This window comes from Opisthocomus hoazin, chromosome 2 (genome assembly GCF_030867145.1).
Source record: "Opisthocomus hoazin isolate bOpiHoa1 chromosome 2, bOpiHoa1.hap1, whole genome shotgun sequence".
Classification (NCBI taxonomy): domain Eukaryota; kingdom Metazoa; phylum Chordata; class Aves; order Opisthocomiformes; family Opisthocomidae; genus Opisthocomus; species Opisthocomus hoazin.
This window is the reverse complement of record NC_134415.1, coordinates 85970031-85991470: the sequence shown is the minus strand read 5'-3', so window position 1 is coordinate 85991470 and position 21440 is coordinate 85970031. Positions and strand designations below refer to the sequence as shown.

Here is a 21440-nt window from a genome sequence, read left to right as displayed (position 1 = left end):
TGGGATATTTCAAGTTTCCTTAATACAGTAATCTATTGAATATCTGGTGTATAAGGCAAATATGTCAGGGGCTCTTAAAATGTTTACCGACTTGTACAAAGCACATATTAACAACATCAACCTTATAGGACCTTTTTTTTAAGGAGTGTGAAAATTTCTATATTACAACATGGATTGTTTTCTGTCAACAAAAATAACCAAGCAAAGTTAGAGATCTAAATAAATTATAACAACTTGTAGGTATTTAGAAAAACCACATACCCACCTTTTCATCTAGATTTCCATTACGGTCAAACTGGTAGAGTGATGCCAGATGAGTAATAATCCACCAGCTAAAACTCAATGGGTCCTTACACTGAATTGTTTCAAAACCAGACATCTTTTCAGAATTACTTGGCCTTTCAAAGATGTTCTTTAGAGTTTTGTTCACCAAGCTCCAGAAACACTGCAGAAAATGCAAAAGTAAATTGGGATTGTGTTGAATAACAAAGCCTATATTAACAACATTCTCTATAATACTGTCCTATTGATTAATTTGCTTTCACAGAGAACAAGCAAGGTGACAGCCATTTAAAGAAAATGGCAAAAACCAGTGTTCAATATTACCAGAGAAAACCTGAAGCTACTTAGAATGTTCTCTCTCCAATGCCAGTAGAAAGCAATGCGAAATGACAGGCTTTAGTCACAATTAAGAACATGGTGTGATACAAAATCACAAGCTGATGGAAATACCACGTAGAGATGGGATGGTGCACCAACACTCACAAGAGAGAGATTACAGTTACCTAATAAAGACATAACAGATTTTTAAAAAACTTTTAGCGTCAGATTAGCCTAACTGGGGGAAGACAGTAGTAGATTGCAGAGAATCAGTCTGAAAGACAGCAAACTGAGGTTCAAATTCCCTATTTTGTTCCAAGTGTGTTCCGGCACTGATAAACTGATTAATTCTCTTTGGCTCAGATCTCTGTCTATACCACAACATTACTTCTTACAGCCTGTGCCCATCTTCCCTAATTACATAGAAACTCTCTGGGACTTCTTTCCACCTAGATTTCACCCACCTTGACTGGGTCCTGATCCTGACTTACGCTTCAAAGTGCTAGTGCAAACACTTAACCCTAACAAAGTTCCATTTGTGTTGTCCATCTTTACATCTGTTGTCATTAACAAGTAAACTGCTATGAGTACAATCACTCTACTACGAAGTATTTCATTCTATACTAAATGAATAGTACTCATTGCGCAGATGGCAGCTTTGTTTTTTATGAAGATGATTTCAGAAAACTTTCAAACTTCTAAATATTCATTCAGAGAATGAACATCAGCTCATTTCTAACCAGCAGTCAAGAAATCAAACCCAAAACACTAGAAAATATTAGCAAAGAAGAACAAAATAGAAAATATTATTATGCAGTGTATAAAATTGAGCCACCTAACCCATACTTTTGAGTACTGCATGCAATCCTGGTACTCTGCCATTCGAAATAGGATGTAGTAGTATGGAAAAGTTTCAGGGAAGGGTGACACAGATGATGACAGGTAAAGAATGGCACCTGTAAAAAGAATGACTGAATATAGTAAGACTCTTCAGTCTAGAAAAGGCAGAAGGTAGAAGATATCAGAAAAAAAACCCTGAAGAGGCATATAAAGTCATATCGGCATAACGAAGGAGAACAGGTAATGATTATAGTGATAATAATTCAAATAAAAGTATAGGGGGGCATCTAAAGAAGTCAGAAGCTACAAGTATCAAAAACAAAAGCCAGGTTGTTCTTATATAGGTAGTTAACGTATGGGTATCAAAGACAGGAAGAACATGGGCTAGATGGATCATTGGTCTGATTGTACTCATGTTCCTAACACCTAGAGGTGACCTACCACATCAGTCACAAATAATAAAATTTTTGAAAAATGGGTAAAGATGGTTTCTTTTCTTTTGTTCTACCATACAACTTTCACAGTCTGTTCCTCTGCTTTCCTTAGCACAAGGAGCACTCCTTATCAGTGCCCTAGGTCATGACGAAACAACACACTGCAAACCTAGAGCCAGGACTTCATGCACGCTCAAGACAGCGGCCTAAAGCACCACAGTTAGCACGCAGTCCTCCTGAAGCAAACATGAAGTTCAGTTCTGTCCTCAGATATGTGAGCTAGTGCATTCATGGCAATCTGGGAACATTTGGTGACTGTACTGCATATCTAACACACATACATATGTAACAGCATTCTTCCATTACCTCTGTGTGAGACCCTTTATTTCTGTGGTCCAGCAGCTGAACAAGTAAAACCCATAATTCTTTAATGCAGTTACAGGGATAATGGTGACTAGTAAGAGCCTCAGAAGGTCTCACCTGGAAGAGAATATGCAATACAATTATTTAGAGAAGTGTTATTTTTGAAATTGTATTTTATGTACCAGTATTTCCTCTGGTTTTGGTTGTCTGGAGGTTTTTTTGCAATTAAACAATATAGCTACAATTACATATTGGAACATGCTTTATTCCATTAACATTCAAAATACATCTCTCATACAACAAAAAGAATGTTTCCTAATTCTACATAAGTTACAGGTTGTACTATTTCTTGATTTCTTCTGAGCCACTTTCAAACATTATTTAATCAAAATGAAAATGGTTTTCTGAGGCCTACATGAAAAGGAATTGCAATAAATACTGATTCACTGTCTGACAGCAGGGAAAAGAGAAAATGATCGATCAGATGTTCTTGATGTTCTTGGGAAGATAAGAAAAAAGATTTCAAATGATTTAATAGCTATTATTGTTGTTATTTTTAACTGAAAAATCCTTAATGACTAGGCATAATGCTAGCAGAATATGTTTTTGTTGGCATGAGGATGTTAATGTTCCCACAACGTTTCACAAAATCTGCTTTTCGGTAAATTTACTGCAAGGCATTCTTTTAATATGTAGAAAACAGCATATTTCAAGTCATGTACGTTATTTGATTACTACTCCATATTTAACAAAATTCACTCAGACTGATGTATTTCAAATGCAAAGTAGTCTTCTTGTCATTCATCTTTCAGTTTTACATTCCCTGAATTGTGAAACAAAATCAGCAAAACAGCAAAAGGAAGTGCTAAATACATAAAAATTCTCTGTACACTTCAATGTTTTTAAGACCTACTAGCACTGTATCTGAAATAACCATAGTATAGACAAAACTCTACTTATTCTGTGTTAGGACCTCGGAATCCACCAAGCTGTATTCAGAGGTGGTAAAAATAGTGAGGAAAGCTTTGCTTAAACAGCATAATTCAGCACATTTTACCTTCAGCAAGGAAACAATGACAGAAATGTAGAAAGAAAAGAGCCAAGACAAAGCAGCTCATACCCAATTCATCCCTAAACAATGAGTAGTCCAAGTCTGAATAATCAACCTACACTCCTCTAAAGTAAATAGAGGGGAACAGGCACCTAGAGAAATCAATTCATCTAACTCACTGCCAGAAAAAGAACTGTTGCTATCCTTCCTTGACAATAAAAAGAACCTAGGGCAACTAGTTTAGCCAACTAACTCCTAGACACCTGGATCTGATGAGATGAATCCTGAATTTCTGTCTCCTCATGCTTTTCCTCATCCATTCATGCACAACTATTTTCAAATCACACTGGTATTTAAAATAATTTCTGAATTTGGAAACCAACAGTATAAATTAAAAACTAAATCAAAATATGCAATGCCAGTGACAGCAGTAGCTGTGTGAAAGAGGCATTACAGAAGTGGGACTGAATGACCAAAAACCACACTCTCACAATTGGAAGAATAAGTATATCACCAATAGTTTCAAATCTGTGTAATATTCTATAAGGATACAGAATTTATTTATCTTTCACCTTTAAAATAAACATTTACAACTAATGTTTTCATACAGCTCCAAATCAGGTTTAAATACTGAACACTTAATTATAAATAAGAATTTATATGTATTTATAAGCGTGACACAATTTGGTTTTCTCTCTATATAGAGAGCCCTGCTTCCCCTACGAAATTGCCAGGGTGGACCCTGACAATCGATTTAAGAACATCATGAGGTCAAGACTGAAATATTTTAAATAAGTCTATTATTCACATTCCACATGCGCTGTTTAGAGTTTTTCATATGTCTATACCTCATCACGCTTTTCGTTTAAGATCTGTTATGGGAATCTCTCAACAACCTCAATTAACCTCATGTAAATATTATCTTGAGAGTAAATATCAGCATGACCACTGAAGTCTACTGAAAAATTCACAATTTAACTACTAACTTCCCAAAACTGAAGCGCCTCGAAAATACTCAGGTCATAACTCATCACCAGAGAGCAAAACAGATCCCTCAGAAAAGGGCAATCTATTTCTTACAGATGCACTCTAACACTAGATGATCTTATGGATGTATTAGATAAACTATCTTACAAGTGAAAGTTCCACGCCTTTTACTTGGAGTACCAGTTGTTGCAGCAACTAGGTTTCTTCATCTACTACTTGCATGTAGTACTGTGCTTTTCTACAAGACAGCAGGATCAATTTTGCAGATGTGCAGTATCCGTCCAGGATACAACTTGGCTAGTAGTATCAAAGCAAGACACCACAGAGATACTGGTTAGACTAAGGGTAACTGAGACATTGTTTGATTCAGAGATAGTCTGGATTTCCTCTTGCAACATCCTGAGTTCAGTATCTTGGCAAGCAGGGTTATAACCTCAAACTGCAGTACTGTTGGGGCAATAGAGCTCTGGTACCCGAGATGTGCTGCTGCAAACAGAAAGAAGACATCCAAGGATATATATCTCTCTGCCAAATGTACCTCAGAGCACAGTGGGCTCAGTACATGACCCAACTCAAGTATCTTGATACCAGAGCTGCACAAGAAACAGATCTGAAAATAGAAGCGTGGAGGATTAGAGTTTGTGTCCCTCCTGCCAAGGATACCCACAAATGTTAACAACTGCCCTTCTGAATATTCTCAGCCAAAAGCTTAATGACGTTTTTGTGATGAGCTGACAGTGTCATCTATTACAGGTATCAGCTGTGTTTTCAACAGTTTTGAGGGACATTATTTCCATTACTGGATTATAGTAATGAATGCGTACTAGGAGGCACCAGTTGAAGATCTAGCCCAACTCCAAGCTCCACTTCAGAAATGAATCTCAAATAGAACTAGTTCAAGCTATGCAGCCCAAGACTAGGGAGAACTGAAGAAAAAGCAGTGGGAAGACAACCTTATATTTGCAATGTGGCTCCATGGAAGTAGGATGAATCTGTCATTTTGACATCTGACATTTCAAAGCCCACCATCAAGCACAATGGTCAACAGATACTATTTGAATCTTCCTTTAAAAAAAAACTACTCTCATCTATTTGTCTTTTGACGGGGAAGGAGGTTGCAGTATTATCTGATAATTTAATAGATCAAAATTGATTTTAAAAGGTAACAGAGTTCTCTACAGAAAGAGAGTTTAAAAGAATAGTTATCAAATGCTACTACAGCCATTTCCCACCCCCCCCAAACAGTAATATGAAAGAAGGGGGATTACATTTTTCATGTCTTTGTACTAGGAAAACATAAATGACACATCGGCCACTGCTACTTATTCTCAGAGTTCAGTCCTGCATTCATGGATCACATAAGCCCATCTAAAGCAGGTTTCACAATGACACAGTCAAGGAAGATTACGCAGCTCTTTTACTAGCTGCTATACGGAGCTATTATGACTTTCTAGGCTTTGGAGTGCTCACGACTTGAGAAAAACACTGTAGCTATAGAAGGAAAAAAAAAGAAAAGAAAAAAGGACGACAAGTTTTCCCTTGACAAACGTAAAAGCACTGTAAGAGAAAGATGAGGTTCAGGAAGCAGGAGCAGTGCAACAATAAACAGTAATATGACATTCTGTAAGTGTCCAGTTAGCTTACTGCCAGGATTACAGTTATTCTCTTTTTGTTCCTGTTGAAAGAGTTTGACGAGACTTTTTTTTTTTTTTTTTGCATCTATAGCTCTAAACCTTTTAGACTGTGCCACATTTGGCATTAAACCTGGAACACTGAACTTAGGAAATGTGGCACTCGCTTCTGCTCTGTACACAGTGCATTTCAATATTACTCTCTCATTCAACTGCCAGATGGTCATGAATAAATATAACAAAATTTGAGCTCCTAACAAATAACACTCTTTAAAACATGGAGATATAGTGTCATACATAACATTTAAAACTTTGCAGTGAGAAATCATCTATGCATTGGTGCGATATCTAATTCATACAGTTCCCAATACAAGCATCTAAGTGCCCGTGTCCTATATATAGAAAAAAGTTACCTTTGTATACTTGTTGATGGACAAGCTTATTAAATCACACATGAGATTTCCACAGTGTTTTTCAAATAAACTGATACTGGTTAAATTCTCTCCAGTTAGATTTATGAAATGGTTAGCATATACAACTTGTCCTAAAAAAAAAAAACCAAAAGAAAGTTAGACCTACTGAGTCCTGGGTTTGGCTGTAGGAATACAAGACAGACAGTTTGGGTTTTTTTTTCTATTCTATATATTTTAGAATTGGTTTGTTGAGCTGTATGTAATTTTAATTTACAAACTCCGCTGGGAAAGTTCATCCCTTCTAAGTTGATGCTAGTCCTTTCATTATTACACTGAAGTCTGGTATTATTCTGGTTGACAGTAAAATAGTTTGGCACTTCACAGCCTTTTATTGGCGCAGTTTTTGCAGTGGAATAAAGATTTATTTATCTGCAAGTTCCTCTTTGTCACATGCCAGTGCGCATGTTCTGAAATCATGACATGTTTTGCAGATATGCAAGTTGATGACAAACAATTCTGGAGAGGTCTAACACTTTCCTTTGGATGTGTTGATGTAAAAAGCTGGTAGGATCATATTTCCAACTCGAGCATTTGCAGACATTAACACAGATAAAATGGTAAAGTTAAGAGGCTGTAAGATCTTATCCCACAAGCTTTCCAACAGCACAACTCCTTTGACATCAGTGGAACAGAAGATACATAGAATGAGCCCGTACTTTACTCATGGAAATACAGGGTGAAGCTCTGAACCCACTATACTGCCATTGGTCTCAGCAGTGTGAAGTTTCCACTCAGCATACTTTACAGGATGAGATGAGAATCTAAGAAATTCTACAATGCGCATAAGAAGACAACACATGCAGAGATACTACTCTCTTGACTAATAAGTTTTGTTGTTAAAAAGCACAAGCTTTCTCTTACGAAAATGGATTACTGCACTATTACTCAGAACTTTATCTAGAAATATAAAATTCTGGACACTAAATTGCCTCTAACGTTTTTTCCATCTTTTCTCCAGAAGACCCCAAAAGAGGAAAACAGGGTATCCCACAACAGACCATAAAACAAACCTAGAATTATAGAACAAACAGCCAACCCACACGTTATCCACTAACACAGACATGCAGAAACAGTGAAGATGCATTAATCCAAACAAGGCTGTGTTGTGACAGCACTCAGAGCAGGTGAAAGCTAATCCAAGAGTTCAGCTTCAGTGCCAGTTACAAATTCTCTGTTCCGAGATTCTTTTTTCTGGTCCATCCTTGATACTTTTCCTACACTGTTTTAATCAAATTGCTGTTCACTGTTATGCATTCTGGATTTCTGCAAATGCATTTTTATTTGCAATGTCAAAAAGTGTATTGTCATTAAGTATTTAGTATATTGTAAGCTTCGTAATCTTGGTCAAGTTTTGATAGAACAAATTCCTAATACTATTTCATTTAATTTGAGCTACGTGAAGATTTACAAAGAACCTGCCTTCACCATATTTGAGCGTACCCAATTAACTATAGCTATGCTTAAAAACTACCAAATACAGTAAATGATTCTGAACAAATTAAGATAAGAAATCTAGGGTGAATCACATGTACCAGTTCAAGAAAAAAACCTGCATACTTACTCATCATTTTTTCACCTAGTACATGAAGAACTTCCAATACTAACCAATTAATATCCAAGTGGAGGTGTAATAAATGCCATGATGGGGGAAAGACCTGTGATTAGAAATACATACATTTATTTAACATTTATTTGGAGAATTCTAGATACTGTACTAATACCTGTGAAGCTGGGCATACATTTCGCCTGCAGCAAACATTATGGATATCTATGATCAAATACACTGTAACATACAAAAATGCCATCCAGTTAAAGAAAAAAAAAAAGAAAACAAACAAAAAACCTTCATGACAATTAATTCCGTCTGTAGAGGATGTTCATGAAGTCTTTAATCTGATCTGAACTACAATTTAAACACAAAGTATTAATTCAAGCTTGACAGATTACAACACCCTTAGTTATCCTTTCCTTTCCAGAAAAGTATTAGGTAGCACACAAACTACTAAAGAGTGGTCTTAAAGCAATACCAAAATTTCAATATTCTGTTCCTTAAAGTTTACTTGAAATTAGTGTTTCCTTCATCATCTTGACAGTGGCCCCACTGACAAGCTAAATGAACAGAAAGATTCAAAATGCTGCTTTCTCAACAGATCACTCCTCCAGATACTAGTTTATACAACCGAAGACTAAAATTCCTTTTTTCTTTCTAGAAGATTTGAAAGCATTAGTTATTACATGTAAGCACAAATCTTAATGGTGTATATACTTCACTAGCGTTTAAAGTTGCAGTGCCTACCTCCATGTCTGCAGATTTCTTCTTCATATACATGACCTTTTCCTATTTTGAGTCAGATTTCAGAATGTATTTTTAAAGTGCCCCTACTACTGGGAAGCTCAGAAATTCTAGCCATTAGTAAGCAATTTTTTAAACATGCTATGCTAGTTCCAGCCTACTTTTCTACCTGTAATTCTCATTTGTACAGTGTAGGAAGAATTCTAAGTTATAAAACATAAAAATAAATAAATGAATAAAAACAATGATAGAACATCCAGACCTCATTCGTTGTGTTTGTCAAGTATGGGATGGCACTTAAAGGGAAAAACACTCCAAAATATAAAGCATAACTTCATTTTCAGCCTGAAGAAAGATTAATTCTTATCCAGCTGCAATTTATCAAGTTGCATAAGTACAGTTACAGAAAATAATTTAAAATTATAAAAGACATCAACCTTTGCCTGATGCTGAACAGTAAATGCTGCCAGGACACTACTAGGAAGTTCACAAAGGTGACCAATGTGCATGGTCAAAGCATGAAGCTCTTCCACCAACATTGATGGTAACTGTGCTTCTAGTTCTTCATACGGATGGAGCATTCCATCATTTTCCACTTTCGGGGGTTCCAGATACCTGCGCACACATACACATAGTCAGAAAATGGGTAAGAAGCAGCTACACAAAGCTCAGTATGTAAGTTGGTAAATTGTGTGCAAATCTCACCTGAAGATGAAGACTTTCACATAATGCAAAAACTCAATACATTGACGCCTGATGCTCTCTGCTTCACAGTGCAAGTTTGCAGCTTGACCTGAAGTGAAAGAGATCAATAGCTCAAAGCAGATGTGCCCACGCTGTGACCCATGTAACATATGCATTCTACACAGAAACTAAACCAGACCACTGGAAAGCCACCCTCTTTCCTGAGGACAACTTGGGAGGTGGCTGGTGGCAAACACCCACTTCTAAATGTCATCTTGCCAGAGGGATCCATTCTTTATCATCTCAAGCACATATCCAGATACAGAGGGAAAAGAAGGCATCCAGTCCCTCAGGAAAGGTCGCAGAAGCAAGCAATCAGTGCTAGAAGAAATCATTCAGCCCTGCTGCCCTGCTCCCTGTCTACTTCGAAGACACCTTCAGAAAAGACACGTGCGAAAATTTCTCAGCATCCTTTTCTCTTGGGGGACTTAAGCAGACGGACTTCTTTGGAGACATGCTTTGTAACCTCTCTTCCCAGGAAGCATCACATTGTTGCACAGTGCCTTAAGAAGTGCATTGCCAAGAGCTGTCCACTCACAATCCTGTCGCCTGCCTTTCACTTGCAGCTCTGTATTCTTTCAGCCACCTATGGCAGCTATGTGTCTCCTTTCTTTTGCTCTCTGAAGCTGCTGATCTCCTGGTGCGACCCTCCTTATCTTGCACCTGCAAGCTCAAACACTATCATTATGGCAGAGATTCATTGGAAACTATTGCCATTGGTGTGAGAATCACTCCTTATTTATTCCCACACCTTGCACTAGAGAAAGGCGAAACTTTGTGCATAACAAAGCAGATACAGTCATTTAACTACTCAGTAACTACTTCCCAATAATATATATACACAAACGCTTAGCAACCAGTCAGCCTGCAACACTCGTATCTGATTAAGCACATGTCAATCATTAAGAGTATCATAAACAGGAACAGCAAACGAGGAGTTTGAGCAGGCCCCCATGAAAGTGCGTCACACTGGAGGAGATGCGTGGCAAAAACTCTCTGGCACTTGCTGCACTGGGCTGCACGCCCAGAGAAAGGCACCAGCCACTGGGGAGTCTTCCCTTTTCTTTTCTTGCTCGCCTTCTCCCCTCCGTTTCCTCCCATCCCCTCCAGGTAACCTTGAAGTTCACATATGACGCTTGTTACAGACCCCACGAATAAAGTTTTTTGTGCATATAAGCCTATCTCAACATCTTCTGAGCAACAACACTCACTGAGTGAAGCAAATCAGCTAGTGTAAGTACTGTAATATTCCAGTGCACAGCCTACTCCCACCACATACGAAGCCACAGGATCTGCCATGGTAATGAACCATAGGTTTAGAGGCACAAATCACTCTCTTCTAAAGGAATTATTTATAGATATTACTGCTGCTTTGTAGCAATAACAAGTATTTTACCCTAAATTCTCAGAAGTTCTGTTTAAGCAAAATTTTATATTACAGTATTTCACCATAAAATCTTTTGCATACTGTCATAAGTCACTGCGTAATGAAATAAGTGGAATAAAACAGGAACAGCAGAGTATTAAGAACAGATCAGGCACTTTCAAAAAAAGACAAAGCAACACGGAGCATAAGAAAAGATTGTATATGGCTTCCACATTACACAGTTCCCAGTACCAAGTCTCCAAAGCTCACTAGACTGACAGGAAATTAAATTAAATGTATAGTATTGATAACTATAAATATATACGCACAGCAATGACTCACTGAGCTAAAACTCTAAACTGGAGTTTTAAACAGTAACAATAGCACATTTATCCAAGACATCCATAATACCTAACATCACACTGCTTGATCTTTTTAAATATTTTAATCCTCACAACCCCCATCTACTACTAGCCCACTTGTATAAAGGGGGAACCGAGTCACAGATGTATCAGTGACTTGCTCTCAGTCACAAAGAAAGCCTGATGCAAACATAAAATTCAACAGTTACTTATTTTACTACCTTATTTGACATGAGGAAGAACAGGATACAGAGAACAAAGCAAATGCTTATAGTGAAAAAGAACTACAGAACAGTTTCTTGGTGTCCAGCTACCACATAAAAGTTCAAATGTAATTTAAAGTAAGGCTGTTTCCACTTATGTATTATAGGTCAGCAAAATCAAACTTTTAAGATACAATCAACAACAAGAAGCTTGATGATAAATTCGTACCAACGACTTAAATTGCAGACCATGACAATATCAAACCTAAATAATAACAACCATGTGTAAAAACAGTCACTTGTACACTTAGAACACTAGCAATTTATCTGTAACGAGAAGATACTACAGACAGTTTATTTCTGAGTAATTACGGAACTTCTCAACTTGCTAAGTAATTCAGCCTTCAAACTTACAATAAGCCCAAGGCTGCAATAATCCTTCAGAAACATACTGCTTCTCATGCCTCAGTATTTAATTGAAACAAAGCATTTTGTAACGTTCCCATTTTATCGATCCTGCTGCAAAGCTAAATTAAGTTTGTAAATAACTCTAAACAAAGCAAATACAACTAATTTCTTTATATGTAAGTCAAGAGAACACTGAAAAAAAGTCCTAACCTCCTACCTTTGTAACTAAAGTAGTTATTGGGAGTTTTGACACAACTTTCCATTTTTTATCAAACGGGTTAATAGTTTTGCCAAATTCTATCTTAGGGGTGACATCTTAGCTCATGTCAAATTAATGTGAAATTCCCCACTAAGGTCAGTAAGGTCAGGATTGCTCTGTGCACCTACTGTGCAAGCAGATCTGGTTCCAAACTGACTCACAATGTTTTCCACTTTCTATTTTCACACTACCTTACATCACTTGGTTGCCTATATTTGTACACTTACTGCAGGTTTATGCTGGTTATATGCTGTTCTGCGGCACACTCCATGAGCCCTTCATCAGGGGTTAAAGCACACATGTGATCTGTGATAATACACTTCTATAATGAAAAGGTAGTCAGATACCTATGCGAGTGTCAAATCAAACGTGTTAAACTTACCAAAATCAGATGAGCTCATTTGTACCAGGTCTTCCAGTTTGTATATCTGTTGCCTAATGAAAGGAATACAAAGGTTTATGGCATTTATACAGGTAAAGGTTGTTTAACTACATTTTAGTAAGGTCTAAATAAAAGAGAGAGGTGATGGGTGTTTCTTGCTTACAGAAATGTAACTTAGGAAAGAGTACTAGTGGAAGACAATAGACACATCCAAGTGTGAAGGGAGGACAACGGACAGAATTTTTGCTCGTTTTTAAAACATTAAACACACTAACAAAAAATATAACATTAGCTAAATATTGGGGGCAGTAAAAACCAACCACACACACACAAAAACCCTGAAAGCCATTCCCTGTAAGTGATCTTTCCACAATTCTGTCAGCAGCTTTACCTGCTTCCTGCTCTGGGTGGCCTGCTGCTTAACTTGAGCGCAGAAGGTAAACAGTAAGACATATAGCAGAGTAAAAGGAGAAAGTGTCTCTAGAAAAGTTAAAGCTCATTTCAGTTTTGGAGGGGAGAGAGAAATTTTTAAAGAAGATGCTAACTGCCAGTGCAAATGAAAATTAGAAAAAGTCTGTAACATAGGTAAGTACTCAGCCATATTCTGCAACAACTGTTATTTTCAAGTGGTCTTCAAGTACCATCTCCACAGAGATAACGTGGTACCAAACTGAACACATGAAAAGCGCAACTGTGTAAGACAGACTTTGAAAGAAAATGATGCATAAATTGAGGAAGGAGCTCTCTGCCTCACTTCTTTATACAGTCAAAGCAGCAACTGCTGAAGGATTCAAAAAACAGGATACTTGGATCCAACCCAGACCAAATGTTCTTATGAAAAAGAAATTGAAAACTACAAATTGCCCACAAGCATCCAAACCCCTAGATTGTAACCTGCACATTAAAGGGCAGGCACACATTAAAATTATCTCCCTTAGCTCTTCCTTCCTTGGATAAAATCATGTCAGCTACCCAAGATTACCTTCAGCCATTTAGATGAATTGTGGGGTTTCTTTGTTTGTTTTGAAATCAAAGCTGAATTTCTGCATGAATTTTTCAGGTATTTCAACCATGTAGAAAGAAAGGAAGTCTAAAGCAGGAGGACTTTACGAAAGAGGGCTGTTGATGCTGAAGGTTAAAGAGAGACTGTGTCAGAAAGCAGCCACACAGAAAAACAAACAAAAAAGAATGACTCTCCACTGAATTGACAAAAGACAGAATGCAGTGGGCTAATAAAATAAAAGCACAAACTGGGCATGAGAAGCATAACAAAGTATCATCAGTTAAATAAGTCATTTTAATTTCAATTTGCATTTGTACCTAGAAGATTGATCCTCACAGTTGTTAATCATGAAATAATTTGATTTGCAAATAAATATTCTGACAGTTAAACCTGTACTTCTGTTTATTAATCAAAGATATATCATCTTAACGTACCCACTTAAACTGTTACTCACGTTGACTCACACATCTTCAATCACATAAAAAACCCACAGGTAAGAATTCTTTTTATTGTGCAATTAATGTTTTTAACTTGCAGTTCTGCTGTATAATGTTATTATTTATTACAATATTTTAAAATATGAAATAAAAATATTTAATATTTCACAGAATCACAGAATGGTAGGGGTTGGAAGGGACCTCTGTGGGTCATCTAGTCCAACCCTCCTGCCGAAACAGGGTCACCTACAGCAGGCAATAGTTACAGACACATTAAAAAAGACTAGGTTTTTGTAAGCATATATTTAAACAGTTCAATTTATGAAGTACAGATAATATCTATTTACAGCCACCTTGCCCTTAAGAATCATTATAACTTGTACTTAACATGTATGATTTCTACAACAGAAAAGAAGTTTTCCTACTTTCAGTTGTCAACTGGTCTATAAATGAAAGTGTTCCATTTTATGACTGAACAAACAAACTGAAGAAAGAACATCTTTGCAGAGGGACTTGTCATGCCAAAAGACACCATAGCAACCAAACTCTCATAGCCAAGAGTTAGCCGAAATCCATTATTCCTACCAGTTCAGTGGGTTTTAAAACATTTATAGCCTGAATAACTTAAAAACCACAATAAAATATATTATGCCTTATGTTCATCTGTATTACAATTACAGAGCAGTTTATCTTACAGAAAAAAAAAATCTATTTAATTCAACAGATCAACTACATAGCTGTCTCACTGCCCAGTGATTTTATATTAATAAACTGTTACTAAACAGATCAGACTAAACACTGAAAGGGATACAGTGTTTCTTTTAAATAAGTTATCCTTCTATCCCCTTCATTATTTGATATTTTTTTAAATCATAGTGAAGTCAAAACTTGCAAACAAGCAAAACTAAATAACACTGGTTTTAATATACTTCCTGCCATCTATGCCATCGTGTTTCAATAAACCAGACCCTATGATGTTTCACATCATGCCCGTGGTCATAACCTAAAGGGATGGAAGAATCCACTACAATCAAAGGAATGATGGAATACATCACATATATTTGTGGAATCATACAAAAGCTCCTCTCCCATCCTCTCTCTGTATGTGCTGTACATCCTGAGGATTATCAGTAGCAAAGAGGATTATCGGTGATCTGTGTATTTGCATTGACCAGATTAAACATCTACACTGAATTACTCAAACACTGAGTAACTGTATCCGAAGAGATTGCTGAAGCTATCCTAATCCAAACAATTGAAGAAAGTGCTGCATCCGGCATTTACAGTATTTGATTTTTAACCTCCGCTTCTCTTTATGCACAAAAAAAGGACTTAAAATCTTCAAAAGACAACTTTAATTACACGGGCAGTACAATCTCATTCAAAGACATCTTATGTAGTTTATTCACATATTCTGAAGCTACAGCCTTCTAAATTAATCACAGCACTATGTTGTAAGAACCACACTTATCAATTTTTATCTGGTGATGGCCAAGATGTGCACCATACTGCTTAGAAACTCATTATTAAGTCACATAATATTAAAAATCTGTGACACCAAATTTACTTCTTCCCGTAATTCTGTCTGTGTCTTATCCATCACTTACTGGAGTATTAGATAGACAGCATAATCTTTTTGGATGCATTGCATAGCCCAGAATCTTTCATCATTTTACTGTCAAAAACTTAAAAAGTTTGTTACATCCTGAAGGCAGGTATAATTACGAAGTGGATTAATTATAAAATACACTAACATGATCATACCTAAGTAATCCAAAGAGAAGTCCACAGGATTCAACTAATGCTATTTCAGTAACCCACTGAAAACCAAACATTTCCACTACATCTTCTTCATAGTCATTTGGAGATGGATCTAGTCTCAGCAAAACCCTGTAAAATAGAGCCAAGAATATTCATACATTCCACAGTAAAAAAAACCTATAAAATACAACATCTACAACTGGCTTATGTACCACTGATATTTCATCAATGTATCAGCAACATGTATGTTATAGATAAGAACAAGTAGCAGTGCTCTCAAAAGACAGGCTGTTATGCTTTTTATAGCAATATAATATATAGTACGTAAAGTATGACAACTCTGGGCTTCAAGAACATAAAAACATGATATAGTCACAGGGCACAGTATATTTTAGAAACAAATAAAAATTAACAAGCTACCACCTTGAAGCATCTTCATTCTTACAAAAGGGCTGAGGCATAACACACAGACTGTCCTTAACAGAAGAGGCTGCTATGTTAGGTAACGTGCTCCACTGTAAGTGTATGTTTGGAATCTGTGTCAGCACACTCTACATGCCTAATAACTAATGCTAGAACATACATTTGCTCCTTTATACACATTTAATAATATTTATATAGAATACATTGGTAAAAGCACATTAATGGAAGCACAATTTTAGGCAGGTGAACTGATGAATGTCTCAAAATGCGATTTCATTATTATAACTTTAACACTAGGTCATGACTACTCTTTGCTGTGGCTAAAGAGAAAAGAAATAAAATCAGAATTACCATTTTACTCTAAGCAGACAAAATCAGACATCTGTACAGATTGCTAAAACATTACTAATTGTGAAAATATAAAAATATTTCATTAATGTTCTTTCAAAAAAAAAACCAGCAAGCTGCAAAATAACAATAATGCCATCAAAGCAAATTATTTCAGAATTTTCCCACTGTCTGTCTTAAAATACTTCAAGATAGATGAAGCTCAAATCACTAATACACAAAAAATATTTCTATTTTTAAAAATAAAAAAAATGTACTGGGGAAGTACTTGGTTTTCATTATCTTACACATCAAATTCATATTCTTCTTGAACTACTCACTATTACCAATTCAGTTCTTGGAGGCAAAAAGAGAATCTGCTGAATAATTCGCTCTATCTCCCATAACACCTGTAGTTCATTTGGTAACTGCCTAAACATTGGTCTGTTTTGAAGCCTTTAGCAATTAAATTCAGTTACTCTTGTTCTAGATGATGAAGACAGAGGAGTCCCTCACACGCAGGCTTTTCCAGGAATTTACAATCCAAGTAGACAAGGTGAATAAACAACAGGAGAACAGGATTATCATGACTCTAGTGATCTGGGAAAGCCATCTACATACAAGCTCCTGAATGAGTTTTCATATGAAATTGTTTCTGTCATGACACGCTTCTTTGTCAGTGTGAAATCCACCACCGACAAGTTCACTCAAAGGTGCTCTCAATTCTCTGTTTGACATCAATTTGAATGAATGTGCTCTGATCCAACAACAACAAAAAATAAGGTGGGTAATGAGTGAGGTGCAGCAGAACCGCCTGTAAGGCTTTACAGAAAAGCCTGTAGAAATTAAGGTTAACAAAGCAAAAGTAACACCACAAAATATGAGGCTCGTCAGGAGGACGGACAGACAGACAGAAAAATTATGCTTTTGCAGGAGAAACAAGACAAGCCCTGGAGGATCAGCAAATGGCAAAGAAAACTAAGTTGGATCACAGACAGTAAAGACGATATCAACTAAACCAAAGTAAGATTTTAGAATCTCACGGAAAATACTTATTTGTTATGCATGTGACTCCTGAACCTTAAATCTGGAATGCATGCAAAGGTAGAGCTTTGAGAAAGATGGTCTTAAAGCTACAAAGAACTCCCAGTGATCTGAGGAAGCTGGGCAGAGCAAGTTTGTTTCTACCACGTGGAAAAGAGAAGAAGGGCCAGCACTGAACAGAGCATGTGACTGGAAACAGCAGTGCCACAGCCTCCTCGAAAATGTAAGGGGTCTCAGATGCTGTTGCCCAATAGGCCAGTTTTGGAGTGTCCCAACATGCCTGTAACAGGTCATTTACAATATCTTAAAAGTACGTTCACAAAGCTAGGAGCTGGACCTAGAACACTGTTCAAAGCAGCATTCCCACTTTGGTATGCCACCAAGTTGATGTGAGGACGATAAAAGCTGAAGAACAAACTGATTTGGAAATCCTTGTCAGCATTTAGAAGCACCAAACACCAGTGGAAAGAACATCTTAGAAGGGTGTTATATTTGTAACTCAAAAAAATCCCATACCTCTTAAGAGACCCACTTGCTAAGTAAGACTCTGCAGAGAAGCTTCTCCCACCATTTTGGTTGTCAAAAGCACAGGAAAAACAAGGCGGCTTTGAGTTCTCATTCTCCACCTCCATTGCCATCTCCAAGCTTTCAGTGAGAAATGGGGGTGTGGAGGAAGCCACAACGTCATCGTCCATTGTTTCCACCTGATCCAGAAAATAAATTAACAAATTAAAGAACACTCAATGTTTCTTCAAATAAATTTCTCATTGCTACAACTCCCCATAATCCTTCAGCTCAAGTGAGGACACAGACCTAACTGTAACATCAAACTAACAAACAGAGAGATACCACCAAGAAAGGCAATCACGGTCTCCTGCCCTGCCACATAATTCTGCCACTTTGTGCAACTTCATCTTCCTCCATCACAGCCAGTTCCAGGAGTCACGTCAGTGACTAAAAAAAACAAAATAGGTTCACTTTCTTCTGGTTTAGCTCTCTGAATTGACTAGTCACAAGATCAGCCTAGCACTAGGGTAAAATAAGAGGCAGGAATGCATTACAAGGCATGGGTGAGGTACTTTCAGCAATACTTCATTTTGCAACCAGAGTAGCTACGCCATGAAAATACATCGTTTGTTACAGGCTCCCAGCTGTCCATGACTTTAACACAACATCACAGCTCAAGTTCCTCCTAAGAAGCAGTAAATACATCCCACATGATAATTACGGAACCCTGAAGCGCTCAAGTTTCAAAGATCAGAAAGTTATGGTATGGCTGATTCCCACATAGCTAAGCTTAGAAACATAAAGGTTGGAAAAGACATCTAAGATCACCAAGTCCAACTGTCAACCCAACACCACCATGCCTACTAAACCATGTTGGAAGTTTCTATTAAAAAAAGTCTGACTTGAAATCTTTAAAAAGAGAAACAAAAGCAAAGGAGAAGGAAGATGACGTCCGAAAGAAGTTCACTGTCTACTTAACATTAGTGAACTAATATTTTATACAACACATTGAAAGCGCAGAACTCGGCAACAGGTGCCACAGAGTTCTATAACAACACGCAAAGAATATAATTTAAACTCTTAAGTTTTAAATTTCAGTGCTGGCAGTTTTTGACACTGTTCTTGTAGAAACCAGTTCACACTGCGGCTAGAGGCTGGCAATACAGAGACTTGACTGAAACACGAGCTCAAGGAAAGAAAAACCCCAAACAAACACCAGTTTGTGTCCCGCTCTCTCCCACCCACCCACACTCCTGCGGTGCAGCAGAAGCAGCGCAGCTCTTGAGGGAAGGAACGACTTCGGGGCACCAGCTTGCAGCCGGACCCCGCGCACAGATGTGTGCGCACAGCTGGCGGGGCAGAAACCAGCAGCTAAGGGTGACGCCCTCAATCAGAGGAAAAGTTTCCAAGGAAAGCCCGGGCAGTTCAGGGCGCCAAAACCGCCCCACACGACAGAAAGCGGCGAGAAAAAGTACGGCGGGCGCAGCTCCTCACGGCCGCAACCCAGCGCCGGTTTCGCGCCCGCCTATCACGGCCCCGACCCAGCGGCACCGGTCGCTGACGGAGAACGGCTTCCCAGGCGGCTGCGGCCCGCGGGCAGGGGTCGCACAGAGGCGACAGAGCCGCCAGGAGAGCCGCGTCCGCCGGGCAGCAACCCGAAACGCCCGAGGCCCAGCGCCGCTCCTTCCTCCCCTCACCCGCTTCCCCGCCGCGCCGGGCCCAGGCCGGGCCAGGAGGATGCATCAGTCGCGCTAGACCGCGGCGGGCCCGCACCGGGACGCGATGAGACGGGAGAGGAGGCAGGAGCGGGGATGCGAGCGGGAAGCCCCGCACGGTACCTGCGCGCTGGCGGGGTCGCCGCTCCGCTTCCGCGCCCGGGCGCTTTTCCGTACGTCCCGCGCGCCGCCGCCACCCCAGCACTGCGCAAGCGCCGCGGCGCCGATTGGCCGCCGGCCGCCCCTCCTTCCCCCGCGGCGCGGCCTTCCTCCGCCCCGCCCCCGGCGCGAGGAGCCGCGCGCGCGCGCCCCCCCGCCGCCGCCCGGGAGGCGGCTCCGCTCTTCGGGGCGGCCGCCGGCCCCGTCCTGCCCCGGCGCGCCCCCGTCCCCGCTGCGCGCCCCCGTCCCCGCTGCTCGCTGGGCCTCTGCCCGCCGCCGGGAGGGCCCCCGCCGGCGCGCCGGTGCTCCGGCACGGCCCGCCCGCCCGCAGGCTGCGCCGCGCCTCCCTCGGCGGGAACTCCTGCCCGCCCCCGGCTTCTGCCCCCCGGCCCCCTGCCTCCTCTCACCGGTGCCGTGGCCACGCTTCCCACCCCCGTTAGTTCCCAGTGTGCGCTTAGTCGCCCGCTTCGTGAAATTTGGGGGGTGTCCTGGCAGGCGCTTCCCCCCCCCCCCCCCTCCCCCCAAGCCCACGGCACTCCCGCAGCTCCCGTCAGTGCCCCCACGCCCTCTGCCTTCCCTGCCTCGCCAGCCATGCCCTGCCTGCCCGGCCGCCACAAGTGGTTTCTGGCTGCCTCTACCCGAATGCCACCATCTTGCCACTGGTAGTAAGTGCCCCGGATCGGACTGTCCCTTCCGAATTTTCTTGTACTTCAACCTGCTTCGGTTTCCTTCTCGCCGAGGCTGTACCCGAACCTCGTTTTCCTTCTCCTCGGCCGCCTCGGCTCACTCATCCCCGTGCTTCCTCACGGCCGTGGGGGAGAGGGCCTGGTCTTCCCTGGTGCCTCGCAGACCCTGACCCACCCTTCCCGCCTCTGTCAGGTACCGCTCCCATCTCCAGACCCAAGCAACGCTCGTCGAGCATGGGAAGTGGTGGTCAGTACCCTTGAAATTCAGGCTGGGTATCGCTCTTTTCATTTGCTGAAGTGCCCTCCCTGGGTATGATGGCCACCACAGAGCAGGGGCCAGGGAAGAAGTCCTAAAACCTGCGCCTGGCACAACTTAGCTCAGAATGTGTGCTGTGCACCTAGTGGCTTCTGGGTCTTTTTGGTAATTGTTGTAAAAATGCTTTTCCAGTTTTGCCTGGGTTTTGGGTGTAAATTAGCAGCAGTGCATGAAACTTTTGTTTCTAGCAAGGAAGTTGCCATGAAAAGTTTTGCTGTTGCTCCTACGGCTTGCTGTGAAAACTCCTGTGATTAAAAATGCTTCGTTTTCTCCTATGTCTGTAAGAATCCCTCATTTCCGTCTTTAAATTCCTGTCTAATTAAAAAACCAGTACATCATGGTTAAATAAAACTGTACCCAGGATAACCCTGATTTCCATATGCAGATTTATCTGCACTGACAGCCCCCTCTCCCTCTCTTAGTCCTTCTGTTTCCTTTCTCCCTCCTTCTCTCTCCCTCTTTCTCTTCCCCTCTCTTTCTCTTCCGCTCTTTTTGTCTCTCTTTATTTCCATTGCATTATGCCTGAATAATTTTCAGCCTTTTTTTTTTTTTCCCTCGCCTCTTGCACGCACATGCTAAAATAACTAGACAAAGATGCAAGGTGGTTGCTGCAGTCCCTGTCTCTAGGACAAAACCAAGAAAGCTCGTGATTGCAATGCCACCTTC

At 39.9% G+C, this 21440-nt stretch overlaps 1 protein-coding gene across 1 annotated transcript in view; it reads right to left on the bottom strand.

The window, feature by feature from the left end:
- MMS22L (MMS22 like, DNA repair protein) overlaps window positions 1-19803 on the bottom strand; it is a 95681-nt gene extending 75878 nt beyond the window's left edge. The window contains exons 1-10 of the mRNA XM_075414341.1: window positions 19737-19803; window positions 17908-18095; window positions 15601-15726; window positions 12397-12449; window positions 9378-9465; window positions 9110-9287; window positions 7941-8034; window positions 6320-6450; window positions 2241-2354; window positions 266-445 (exon numbers count right to left, since the gene is read on the bottom strand). Coding sequence (XP_075270456.1) covers window positions 266-445; window positions 2241-2354; window positions 6320-6450; window positions 7941-8034; window positions 9110-9287; window positions 9378-9465; window positions 12397-12449; window positions 15601-15726; window positions 17908-18086 — 1143 coding nt within the window. The 5' untranslated portion in view covers window positions 18087-18095; window positions 19737-19803. The remainder of the gene's footprint in view (window positions 1-265; window positions 446-2240; window positions 2355-6319; window positions 6451-7940; window positions 8035-9109; window positions 9288-9377; window positions 9466-12396; window positions 12450-15600; window positions 15727-17907; window positions 18096-19736) is intronic.
- Between the last annotated feature and the right edge of the window lie 1637 nt (window positions 19804-21440).